The sequence below is a fragment of the Cordyceps fumosorosea genome, assembly GCF_001636725.1.
Source record: "Cordyceps fumosorosea ARSEF 2679 chromosome Unknown scaffold_41, whole genome shotgun sequence".
Classification (NCBI taxonomy): Eukaryota; Fungi; Ascomycota; class Sordariomycetes; order Hypocreales; family Cordycipitaceae; genus Cordyceps; species Cordyceps fumosorosea.
Window position 1 is genome coordinate 25395 of NW_017387341.1, and position 12326 is coordinate 37720.

General features: G+C 50.4%; 5 protein-coding genes across 5 annotated transcripts; 3 read left to right on the forward strand and 2 right to left on the reverse strand.

Annotated features, from left to right (window-relative positions):
- Nucleotides 1–38: 38 nt before the first annotated feature.
- Nucleotides 39–1368, forward strand: ISF_09078 (phosphatidyl synthase; the record flags this gene model as incomplete). Its single annotated transcript, XM_018852681.1, has 2 exons — nt 39–346; nt 396–1368. 2 exons carry the CDS (start codon nt 39–41, stop codon nt 1366–1368), a joined length of 1281 nt encoding a protein of 426 aa, XP_018700099.1.
- Nucleotides 1369–3700: 2332 nt separating this feature from the next.
- ISF_09079 (Cytochrome c oxidase, subunit VIIa, fungal) lies at nt 3701–4160 on the reverse strand (the record flags this gene model as incomplete). The annotated part of the gene is made up of 4 exons (XM_018852682.1): nt 3701–3785; nt 3850–3880; nt 3997–4039; nt 4137–4160. The coding sequence occupies 4 exons, from the start codon at nt 4158–4160 to the stop codon at nt 3701–3703; spliced, it is 183 nt and encodes a 60-aa protein (XP_018700100.1).
- Nucleotides 4161–4448: 288 nt separating this feature from the next.
- Nucleotides 4449–5364, forward strand: ISF_09080 (mitochondrial large ribosomal subunit; the record flags this gene model as incomplete). Its single annotated transcript, XM_018852683.1, has 2 exons — nt 4449–4488; nt 4541–5364. The coding sequence occupies 2 exons, from the start codon at nt 4449–4451 to the stop codon at nt 5362–5364; spliced, it is 864 nt and encodes a 287-aa protein (XP_018700101.1).
- Nucleotides 5365–5939: 575 nt separating this feature from the next.
- Nucleotides 5940–6777, reverse strand: ISF_09081 (hypothetical protein; the record flags this gene model as incomplete). The annotated part of the gene is made up of 5 exons (XM_018852684.1): nt 5940–6138; nt 6227–6314; nt 6368–6594; nt 6646–6681; nt 6773–6777. The coding sequence occupies 5 exons, from the start codon at nt 6775–6777 to the stop codon at nt 5940–5942; spliced, it is 555 nt and encodes a 184-aa protein (XP_018700102.1).
- A 2132-nt stretch (nt 6778–8909) lies between these two features.
- ISF_09082 (Nucleotide-binding, alpha-beta plait) lies at nt 8910–12086 on the forward strand (the record flags this gene model as incomplete). The annotated part of the gene is made up of 1 exon (XM_018852685.1): nt 8910–12086. The coding sequence occupies one exon, from the start codon at nt 8910–8912 to the stop codon at nt 12084–12086; it is 3177 nt and encodes a 1058-aa protein (XP_018700103.1).
- Nucleotides 12087–12326: the final 240 nt, after the last annotated feature.

Genomic DNA, 12326 nt, shown 5'->3' on the forward strand with positions numbered 1-12326 from the left:
TTTCATCTGACCTTCGAAACCCAGTACTCTTGTACACCATGGCCACACCCAAGCAAGAAGCCGCTTTCTTCGAGCAAGTGGCTCATGTCAAGAGAAAATTAAGTGTTTCTACGGGGACACCTATTTCTTCTGTGCCTGGCTCACCTGAGCTGGGTTCTGGCAGCTCCAGAGGCAGTACAACGAGTATTGCAACCCCTGGCTCCGTCAACTCCCCCAGCAATGTTGCTGATTCATTCGTCTTCGCTTTCGATATCGATGGTGTACTTGTTCGCGGCGGTAAGCCTATTCCAGAAGCTATCAAGGCGATGCAAGTTCTCAACGGCCACAACGAATATGGTCTGCGCATGTAAGTCGCTCCAAATCCTAGCACTCCGAAGTTAACTAACACGTTACAGACCTCACATCTTCCTCACTAATGGAGGTGGAAAGACCGAAGAGCAGCGCTGCAAAGACTTATCCGGCCAACTTGAGCAAGATGTTCGACCTGGCCAATTTATTTGCGGACACACCCCGATGAGGGAGATGGCAGAGAAATATAAGACGGTCCTCGTCATCGGCGGCGAAGGCGAGACCTGCCGCAATGTTGCGGAAGGCTATGGTTTCAAGGATGTCGTCACCCCTGGCGACATAATCAAGCACGACGCCGCAACAACGCCCTTCCGCAAGCTCACGGACGAAGAACATGCCAATTCCCGCACCCGAGACTTTTCCGACGTCGTCATTGACGCTGTCTTTGTCTTTGCCGACTCTCGAGACTGGGCTGGTGATATCCAGATCATGCTTGATGTCGCCATGTCCAAGGGTGGCGTCCTCAGTCAACGCAGCGAGACCTTTGACGAGGGCCCTCCTTTCTATTTCTCCCACAACGACGTTGTGTGGTCCGCCGCACACGAGCACGTCCGTCTCGGCATGGGTGCACTGCGTCGCATGTTCGAAATCACGTTCAAAGATATTACGGGTGGCAAAGGCGAGCTTCACACACACGCCTTTGGGAAGCCCCAGGTTCCCACGTTCGAGTTTGCCTATCGCCTCATGGGCCAGTGGCGCCAGACGGAGCATGGCCTGGTCAAACCCCCACAGACTGTATATTTTGTCGGCGACACTCCCGAGAGCGATATCCGCGGCACCAATGCCGTCAACGAAAAGGCGGACAATGAATGGTACAGCATTCTTGTCAAGACTGGCGTATACGAGGAAGGCACTGAGCCAGCATACAAACCACGGGTGACTGTTGATACTGTTCTTGATGCTGTCAACCATGGTATTCAACGAGAGATGCGCAAACGTGTCGCAAAGACTCTCCAAAAGCAAAATATTACGCCCACCGATACCTCGGCTGTGGTGGAACCTGATGAACTCAAGGTGTAATGGCCATTCTGGATGTCACTCAATTCGCCGGTCTAACCCCGCTCGAATTCTGTTTACGTTTTCATGTCTTATGAGTTTTATATCAGAAAAGCATTTTCGTTTCCGGATGGCGTTTTTGCTTTCTATAGTCACCACAAATTCAATACCTGGTTGTTAGGCAAAGCCGATGTCATCCAACAGCAGGAACGACGCATCTTAGACAGTTGTCCACATATTCCATATTTGTTGAAATTTAATGATTGGAAAAAATGCATGATCGCTGGTGTTGCAAAATCTGCTGGTGATTCACACAACTCATTGCACAGCGAAATAAATATACAACCTTCCCAACTGTCAGTCGTCGTGGAAAACAAATCCTCCCCATGCCGATGACACTTGCCATCCAGCAGCGTCAACTGCTCTTTGGCGCTCCTCCCGCTGCTGCAGCGCCTCTTGTAAACTTATGTCTGGCGGGAATGGACGTACTTCTTCTCGGTCGACGCGAAGCCAGCCTTTCCACCCAGCATTAATATCACCCCCTCCTATGCTACCGAGCACAATTGTTCCCCAGAGTTCTCTGCCAGCACTTTGCTTTGCTCCGTCATTGTACATCATGAAGCTTTCCGCGTTGGCTATGACGGTCCTGACTTGCTCGCGCGTGTCTTCAGGCGGTCGTATAATGTATATGTGCTGAAGATCAGATTTGCTGCAGTTCAATCTAGAGGCTTGAAATCGGTCTTCATAGTCGATGATGATGATGGCTTTGTTGTTGGGGTGGGAAGCGAGAGTCGATGTGATCTTGTATACCAGTGGTAGATAACGGCCCATAATAGACAGTCCCCCAATCTTAGTATGTTGTAAGTGTCTGGAAACCACCTCATCTAGTTCGTCTATCCCTGTAGACTTCGTTTTGAAATTTGCCGTTGACCATCCTCCCTGTGTTCTATTTTGATGATATGCGTTCCGGAGACTATCGAGAACCTGCGTATGTCAGTCAGATAACTACCGTGCTTATGTGGGCCAAACAAGCAGAAACGAAAGGTAAACAATAGCCAGATTATACATATATTAAAAGCACAATATTTTCATCTTCCTTATTTCTTCCTTGTTTTCCCTTCGGTTGTTGTGTAGTTTTTTTGGGTTGTGCGGTTATTGTGGCGTGCGTTTGTGTCATTGTCCAGGCAATTTTACAACGCACCTCTTCCAAACTTTCACCTCCCACCTCAGTCAGGAGACGACTACCCAGCGCTGCATCCATCAGGGGATTGTGAAATGTCACCGCCTTGTCCTAGTTTTAATGCGTCGGAATTACCTGTCCGTGTCCAGCAACTCGCTGACGGCCGGCGGCGTAAGTTGGATGGGAGCGCCCGTCGGATAGACCTTTCGGTGTGCGATCTGTTCAAGATGAATCAGTGGGAGTGTGAGCTCAAGGATGAGTCGATGTCACACAGCCCTATCAGTTGTTGGCCTGTAACTCGCTTCTTTCGAATGTAAGTTTTTGCCCTTCGTTCCTTTTTTTCAGTCTTGGAATGGAAACCTGACAGTGATGGTGCAGGTGCAAAGATAACAAGGGTACATTCTCGGTAGAGACGACAGCTTGGGAGGGGAAAGCTAGCGGCACATCTCGGCCTTCCAGCAACACTCCCAATCAAGCTACGACATTTCAATGGACGAACAACTGGTCGGATTCATGATTCAGGCGGCAGGCGGCAGGCGATGGAAACTATGAACTCCCGCCAGACATATCAGCAAGTCGGGTTGCTCACAATTAGGCTTGCATGATCAGAACTCGCAACAACTTGCGTTCGACACCAGGCTGCGCATACCATTCCTCTTACCCTGAGGCACATTCTCACTAGGAAACATCCTTCTCTCGATCAGAAATTCAATTTAATAGCCCTCTGCGCAAGACGAGGTAACCAGTCAATTCGCCCCGGTCCCCAAGGGTAGTGATTCATGAACCAGCACGTTCACTTGATAATTCTCATCAGTCAGCAAATACTGGCTAACACTGAACCAAGAGCCCATGGCAATGACAATATCTCGATATTCGAACAATCCGAATCCAGCGCAGGAAACGCGGGAGAACCCTGCTTGTCATTTTACTTTTTGATTCGAGCAATTCTTTGCAAAAGATAGCACCGTATTCACAAAAGAGATTTTATTGAAGGCCCAGTTCAGGTCTATTCGGATTCCCTGCTTAATGTACACATTATCCGGTGACCAGTCAGTCCAATACGGACATGATATAAATCACTCCAGCGTCTATTTTGCCCAATTCAGCTGCATTACAGCCGTTTCCATCCAGCCCATTCGGCCCATCTCTTCTAAAAACGCATCGGCTCGAATCGGATTACTGCTTCTCGGCATAACGCTTTTCCTCCAGCTTCGAGTAGTATTTGTCGCGGGCAGTGGTACGGGGAACGTGATAGCCGTACCTATTTTGGTTGTTAGTCTCTATACTGTCGATATGTCAATGCAAAAGTTCGCGGTAGGTCTCACCAAAAGGCATTAGCCATGACAAAGCCAGCACCTAAAAGCACCAAAACGTCAGCACGCGGGTATTTGAAAGCCGGAGTTCCTCTCTTTGCGAGGTCCAGTCGACTTGGAACCTTGAAAGCAGAAGCAAACTCGAATCCGAGAACGTACCAAGACCAATTCCGAGGTCAATGATGAGGCGGCGGCGGAGCATCTGATGATGGTTAGACAAGTCGAAAGGGAACAGCTCGGGTCAATAGAGCTAGTGCGCGCAGCCACGACGCAGAGCCATTGAGCTTGTGAAAACGTACGCCAGTAATAGGAGCGACGGCCATTTTGATTTTATGTGTCAATTTTCGGCGTTTCGAACGAGGTGGGCGTGTAGTTTTGTCTTGCAGGACTCTCGTTTGGGATGGGAGTGATCTTCCTAATACGCAACCGAGGATTGGACATCGAACGATAATCGCGCTAGTGAGATCACGTGATTCAATTTACTACCCGGCAAAACCGCGGTCCCTGGGAAAAGTTGGCTGCGACATGAACTTATTAGGGAGCTTGACGGGAACTTGTGCAGTGCAAATAATTGATTGCATTACAAGGGGGTAGACGATTCTACTACTGCGATGAGTCTACGTCTCGCCTCCCGACGGCTTCTGCCACCAGGTAAGTTGCTCAATGGTTGCTCCCCCCTTTTAATTACCTAACTCTTAGAAAGGGTCACAATTTTCTGCGTCAACCACGACGGTCAAAAGCTCGTTGCCAGTAACCGGAGGGACTGCCGTGCAGAGACGAAGCAAATGGAGCCTGTTCCAGGGTTGGGGAAAAAAATCCGAAAAGGAGGAAGCGTTCGCCGGACTCAACCTCGACGACCCCAAAACGCGACAGCAGTTCCTCGACCGTAACATGAACGGCAGGATCGAAAACAATATCTTCCAGGACGAACTCGAGACGGCAGCTGCCAAAGATGCCAAAGATGCCGCACGCAAAAGACCCGAGAATGTCGAACAGAAGACGCGGGAGAACATGGCCATGGTTGTCGACCCGGACCCTCTCGGCCGCATGCGATGGCAACGGAGAAAGGTCATGCAGATGGTCCGCAAAAACGGTCGCATGACGAAGGACCAAAAGATCAAGATGACAGAGCGCCAGCTCGTTCACAAGAGTCCGTTTATGGCAACCAGCGTTAAGAAGCTGATGCTTCTCGCACGGCAAATCTCGGGCAAGTCGGTAGACGACGCTATTACACAGATGACGTGGTCCAAGAAAAAGATGGCCGCCGAAATTCGATACTACCTGGAGGAGGCCCGCGATCTTGCCATTGCACAGCGCGGAATGGGCTTGGGCAGGGTCAATGGCGAGCTCTACGACAACCCCAAAAAGATTCAAACGCGCGAAGGCAAATGGGTCGAGGTCGTCGATCCATCCCGAATGTACATCGCGCAGTCTTGGGTTGGCCGTGGAAAGTGGCGCGGGAAGAGCATAGACGCCAAAGGGCGTGGAAGAATGGGTCTCATCCAACACCCCGCGACCTGTGAGTGATCCCAATTGCCGTCTGTTTTTGCAGTACTACGAAGCTAACTCTAAACCAATCTAGCCCTAACTATTATGTTAAAGGAAGAGAGGACAAGGGTGCGTGAGCACGAGGAGCGCGAAGCAAAGAAAGCTGCGAAGGGCCCATGGATTCATCTGCCCAATCGTAATATTCACGGCCAGCGACCATATTACAGTTGGTAAAGGCCGACAACACATTGTACCATGCTTTTAAGTTCATGGACACGAGTTCAGTTTGAACTAATTAGAGAATTGTAACAACACATGTACATAAAATAGAAGGTGTAAGAACTGAACAAGAAGAAAAGAGATTTCCATCCTGCCTGCAGTGACTGGTTACCACCCGCGAACAGTCGAAATTGACTTGACATAGAGTAGTTGAAGCCATGGTATAAAAAAGAAAAGGTAAAAGAGAAGAGGACTGTCGACTATGCACGTGACAAATTCCTGCTCATATCCAATCACGGCAGTGACTTGCATGTGTAGGACGGAGTGCATCGATCATGTTCACCACCACTGTTTATGCGCCTCAGCACGGAATTGTGTAGTGTGTAGTGTTTCTGTTACACCATTGTCCGTGGCTGCTGGCTGGGGACCATGTCCTCGTAGCGATTCGAAGTCATTTCGATGTCATGGTTGTACTTGTCGTACGGGTCGTGGTTTCGTTCCCGATCGTCACGCGCGGGGTATGTGCGACCGGAACCGGGGAGCGGCTTCGATATTTCAATGGAGTGCCTAGGCCCAGCCTGCTTCCTCTTATTCCTGAGCAAGCAGAAAGCTATGACACCAACAGCTACGACAACAATCGCAACGCCAATCCCGATCCCAGCTGCTGCGCCAGACGAAATACCATTGGCGGGGACCGGCGAGGATGCTGGCGAGGTTTCGCCAGCAGCGGTTGTTGAGATGCTTGGCCGACTGGATGTGGCAGAGACGGACTATTGCCATTTAGTAAGAGTTAATGACTAGCTTCACATGATGTCATGCTTACAGTCGGTCGATTGGTCGTGGTAGGGGTGCTCGTGGTAGTGGCCAGAATGGACGAAGTGGACGCGGTCGTCGATGTCAAGCTTGGCGATGTCGACATCGGTGAGGGTGTCTGTGATTGCGTCGATGATGTTGAAGGGGGTGGCGTGCTTGCTTCCGGTGAGCTTGTTGTGCCTGTCGGGGACGTTGGGGACGCAGAAACACGAGCAGCGGGCACGCGCCCGGCTTGCGCTGCATTTTGTTAGCATATGATGCTGTGTCTAATCTATTGACGCAACTTACAAAAGCAAAATCTTTCCGGATCGCTTCCGACCAAGCCTTGTCGGATTTCATCAACAGTTGCGCCGCAGGTCTGTGAACACTCGGCCACGAGATCCACAAACCCTTGCTTGTCGCAAAGGCAACCTACTTCATTGGCAGCTCCACATCCAAGGTCTCGGAAATGGGTATTCTGAACCGTGTTGACGCATGTTGGCTATAAGCACTTGGGGTCAGATACAATAGCTCAATCACAAGATGGCTGATGATACTGACGACACAACTACCGTCGGCCATGACAGTGAGGGTGTTTAATGCCAATAGGGCTAGGGCAGCCCAGATCCGAAATAGGATGATCATTTTTTGTGACTGTTGTCGGTAGGTTGATGACACAGAAGCGCGGTCCAAAGGTTCACGAAGGTCAGCAAAAAGGCTGGGACTCGACCCCAGTAGTTTGAAGAAGATTGATCCCCCACGCGGTGGTACAAGTAGCACCACAACTGTCGACTTGCCGGTGTAGTCTTTGCGAATTGGCAGTCCGAAGTAAGACCGTATCGTGTTTGGGCGTCACTCGAGAGAAAAGAGGCTGTAAGGGGAGGACTGGTCGCGAACACGATGTGAGGTAGCGAGGTGCGAGGTGCAACGAAGAATGAGCGACGGGAACGCAGCTAGGCGTAAAATGAAAGACGGAATTGAGCGAAGGAATAGAACGAGACGTTGGAACGATTGGAATACGGCGCGGAACCAGGCAGCCGGCGATGTTAAAGCAGAGATTGCCAGTCAATGGCGGGGGGATCTGCTAACTACCTAGCAATTTTGAGGGGATGATGGAAGAAAGGAGCCGATTGTCAGGTACAGACTACCTGTTACCTCCTAACTGCCTACTAAGGTAGGTGGTCAAGGAGAAGTTAGGAGGTACCTGGGCCAGGGAGCGGTTTAAGCAGGGGCGGCCGTGCTGGCTTCCATCCCAAGCCGGCGCCGGTGTGTATGTACATACATACAAAACCCAACTACTTCCAAAATAGGTAGGTGCCTCAGCGAGCAGACAAGCAGGCCCAAATGTAAAACACATTCAACTTGGTATCGGGCTTGCTTGTTCTCCGATGCCTCTCTAACTATTTGTGCTTATTGCAGCTTCGTGATTAGGCAAGTCTCGTAGGCGGGTAGCCACAGCTCGAGGGAGGGGGTCTGTGGAAGCATTTGCCTAACTCTGAACTCACTGTTGCCCCGTAGCCCCTGTGCCTGAAAATAAAAAGGAAGGTAAAATTGGACGCCCGTGGGTGGCGCGTGGCGCACTAATCAGCCCAGTACTGGTTGAGACGCTAGTTATTTTAGGTACTGTCAGAGGGTGCACAGGCCTCCGGCCGAGTTTTCGCCAGGACTCAGGGGTAAGGTCGTTAATGTTACTGACAACAAGTTGCAGCACCGTCGCTGCTCAATGGCAGTCGGTACAGGGATGAGCACGATGATGTCATCGTTGGCGACTTGCTGGTTGGCTATGTACGAAATAAACAAGCCAGATCTGCGACGTGAGAATGGCGGCCCGGTTGAGACATGGGGATCGCTGGGCGGTCGTTTGGCCGTCCTTTATATTTACACACCGCTTTTTGGATCCGTAATGAATATGGGTTTGGGCTTGTCCGGAGCCCCTACTCCTGCCTGGAGCGGTGCTCTTGTCCTTGTGGGGAGAATTCATTCAGGTGTGGCATTCTGCCTCTGTCCACCGCAGACAAGGCGGTTCGAAGAAGTTTGCCGGATTTCGCCAACAACAACACAGCAACTAGAATGATACTGCCAATAGTTATGCCAGAAAGATTATTAGCATCGACCAAGACACCTCCATGACAGCATGCAACAAGACGAAGCGGGATTATCTTCACGATTCACAGTGAACTGCACCACACACAGGGCAGCTCATGTCTACCTCTCTACCTATATAGTGGTATTGAGCTTCGAAGTTTGAAGTGTATATACATATACGTACATACACTTTACTAATGTTAGGGTAGGGTGCCTTTTGTAGTCTGAAGGGAGATGGTGCGCCAGCTCCTTCACGCCCCACAACGCCTAGCCGATAAGCCTTATCAGCAAAGCTGTTACCTTTTACGAACCTAGCGATGAGGTAAACAGGCAAACAGGCTTCATCTTTGCCAGCAAAACAAACTGCCACCCATATACATCTGCGGACACCCCATCATCAAAACCCCAACTGAATCTCATCGTCCTTTTGAAACAAACGTTTTCAAAGTCCTCGAATGACCACCAACAAACCCTAAATCGACTGCGATATGGCCAGTCCGGTGGGAGAGGAGAACTGGCTCTCCTACTTGGAGGAGGCTGCGCGCAACGCTACCGACCTGGAGCAAAGTGTCAATATTATCGAATTATATAAAAAGGCCACGACTGCGGAGCCTGGCAGCCTGAGAATATGGGTGGCATACTGTCAATACTTCTCTTCACTTCGCGCCGCAAGCGCCAGCGCCGACACAGGATGGTCTGACGACGAAAATGCGATTGGACGAGAAGTTTATTCACTCGAGGCGGAACTGGAGCTATGGAAGCAAGGCTATGATGCCATCAAATTCCGCGTTGGTGACAGTCATCTACTTTGGGATAAATGGATCGCTATCGAGAAAGACCAGCTCGCCACCTCTGAGCAAACCGAACCCGTCACAAGAATTATCGACGAATTTAAACGCCGCCTGACAACCCCACACATCACATGGGATGAGACATCGAGAGCTTTCTCTAGCTTCCTCTCAGAGTACGACCGGAGCACGTGGGAGACTTTGATGAAAGAAGTTACTTCGTCCGCCCAGGCAACCAAGGCCATCATTATGGCGCGAGACCCCTTCGAGATGCGTATCAGCCAATCGATTAGGCAAGCTGATCCAGAGCTTCAGCAAAAAACTATGCACGAATATCTTGAATGGGAAACGGCACAGAGCTGGAAAGATCAACATAATGCGCAGCTCGCGGCAGATATTTGCGCCGGTCTCTACGACAGAGCACTTGCGGGTATATTTACGTTCGATGAAACGGTATGGTATGGGTACTTGTCATTCCTGTCGGCCCGCCCCCAGCTCCATCCGCCTGACAAGCTGTTCGATGCTGCGCGCCGCGCTGTTCAACATTGTCCATCGTCCGGCCGCCTTTGGGCTAGGTACCTACTCTGTGCGGAAGAGTCTGGGTTGTCATTTGAACAAATCGAATCAATCAAGACCTCTGCTACAGAACAGGAGCAACTCTGCTCTAACGGCATGGATAGCCTGATTGAAATATATCAATCGTGGTGTGGATACGTCAAACGAACTGCTATGAAGGCGACTGACTCCGATGAACTTGTGGAGATAGCTGATGCTGCTATTAAATTTTGCATTGACGATGTTAAAACTACAGGCAACAAGCTATACGCCAAAGATTTCCAGGGCGACCCCAAGCTGAGGTTGGAACGAATATACCTGCAGTTCCTCGCCGAGGTGAAAGATGCTGTTCCAGAAGCCAGAGCCTTGTGGAAGAAGCTGGCCAAGATCAAAATTTATGCGGACAAATATGAATTCTGGACACTATATTATACATGGGAAATGGCCATTTTTTGGACTGAGCTTCATCAAAACCAAGGACCCATGTCCATACCGTCAGACCGCATACCGTCGCTCGCCACCGAAGTCTTACACAAAGCATCATTACGGCGCACTATCGACTGGCCTGAAAAGGTCCTCGAGCTATACATGCAGCACTGCAATGACTACGAATCACCTGAATTGCTGCGCAAATGTCTGGACAACGTATACAGGGCCGAAAAGGGAGTCAAAAAGCGTCGACAGCGTGAGGAGCAAGAGCAAGCTGCCGCTTATGCTGCTTATTATGCTTCGGCGGCACCGGAGACGCAGGTTGGCGCTGCTGATGATGCACAAAAGCTAAACAAGAGAAAACATGATTCCTTGACGAGTAGTGATGGATCTGTACAAGCCTCTGTGAAGCGCCAGAAAAGCACACAGGACGAGGTTGATGTACAGGCAAGCGGTTCTCAACCTGGGAAGCGCGACCGCGAAAACTCTACGATTATCATTTCTAATCTCCCGCCCGATACGACGCAAAGCAAAGTACGCCAATACTTCAAGGACTATGGCCATATAAAAAGTTTTACTGCCTTTGTGAAGGAGGAAGACCGCAATTCCATCACTGCACTGGTTGAGTTTACGTCGTCTGCTGAAGCTGAGTCTGCCCTGCTTCGCGACCAAAAGTATTTCGGGGAGCGCCAAATACAAGTTGGATCAGGGCATGACTTGACGGTTTATGTCGCCAACTACCCCCCCACCGCGGATGAGAGATACGTACGTGAGCTGTTCCAAGACTGTGGGGAGATTTTGAGCATTAGATGGCCCAGCTTGAAAGTGAACGCACATCGTCGCTTTTGCTATGTCTCTTTTCGTGACCGCGCCGCGGCAGCTTCAGCGGTGGCAAAAGACGGAAGGCTTCTCGACGGCAAGTTTAAGCTATTATCCAAATTTTCGGATCCCGCACAAAAGAAGGACCGCGAAGGTGCCGTCGCCGAAGGTCGCGAAGTGCACGTGGCAAATTTGGATAGTGCCGTCGTGGAATCAGAAATACGAGACATCTTCTCGAAGTACGGAACAGTCACTCGGGTCAACATACCACGAGGATTTTCCGGCAAACCACGGGGCTTCTGCTTCCTCGACTTTGAGACTAAAGAGCAGGCCCAAAAGGCAGTGTCTGAACTGAACAACACGAAGTTCCGCCATCAAATATTGCAAGTATCCTTATCCAAGATGTCCAAGGTCAAGACAACTGCAAAGTCTGTCACTACAGCTGCTGTGGACGCCGACGGGAATTCTTCTATGGCGGCCAGCGTAGGTGGGACAAGGGGTAGTGCTGTTGCCGCCGAAGACATAAGTGCTCGCACTATTGCTCTCTTTGGCCTCCCCGATACTGTGAACGATGCTAGAGTTCGGAAGCTTGTGGACCCATTCGGTTTTATCATTCGACTGGTGATGCAGCCAATGCATGGCGGTGCCATCATTGAGTTTGCAGATACTGCTAGTGCCGGTAAAGCAGCTCTTCAGCTCAATAGTGTGGAGTATGAGGGGTACAAGCTGCGCACAGGCTCACCAGATGAGCTTCGACGAGCGAAAGCAGAGCGCGGCGATGGCCAACCAGCCACAAAAGCAAAGGACAAGCAAGCACCATATGGTAGTAGTGCGAGCGAAAAAGTTGCGAGCAGCAGCGGCTTCATGCCTGCACCCAGTGGAATTCGCCGCCCCGTGGTGGCTCGATCTGGCCCGAAACGTGGTTTGGGGTTCCCACCGCGAAAGGTAGCTAGCAGTGACGAGGTAGCTCACAAGGACCCGTCAGCAACTAGGCCGAAGAAGAGCAATGTTGATTTCAAGGCTTTGTTTCTCGCCAGCGGCAACAAAAAGGGTGAGGAGAATGGCCATGAATGACACGGAGATGTAGGATTTGGAATATCTATGTACATTTGGGCACACAGGACCGAGATGTTGTAAAATACCCGCATTATCAAACATAAGGAAGCGTTCCAATGTATCAAGTCTATGCCATGGCCGCGCTGATCTCATATCTGTAAGATGAAAGTCTATCCTACCCGAAAAAAATGGCAGGATTGAGTTGCCATGATATCTATCACCTGATACAATACGCCCTGACAAGCGGCATGTTCGGGT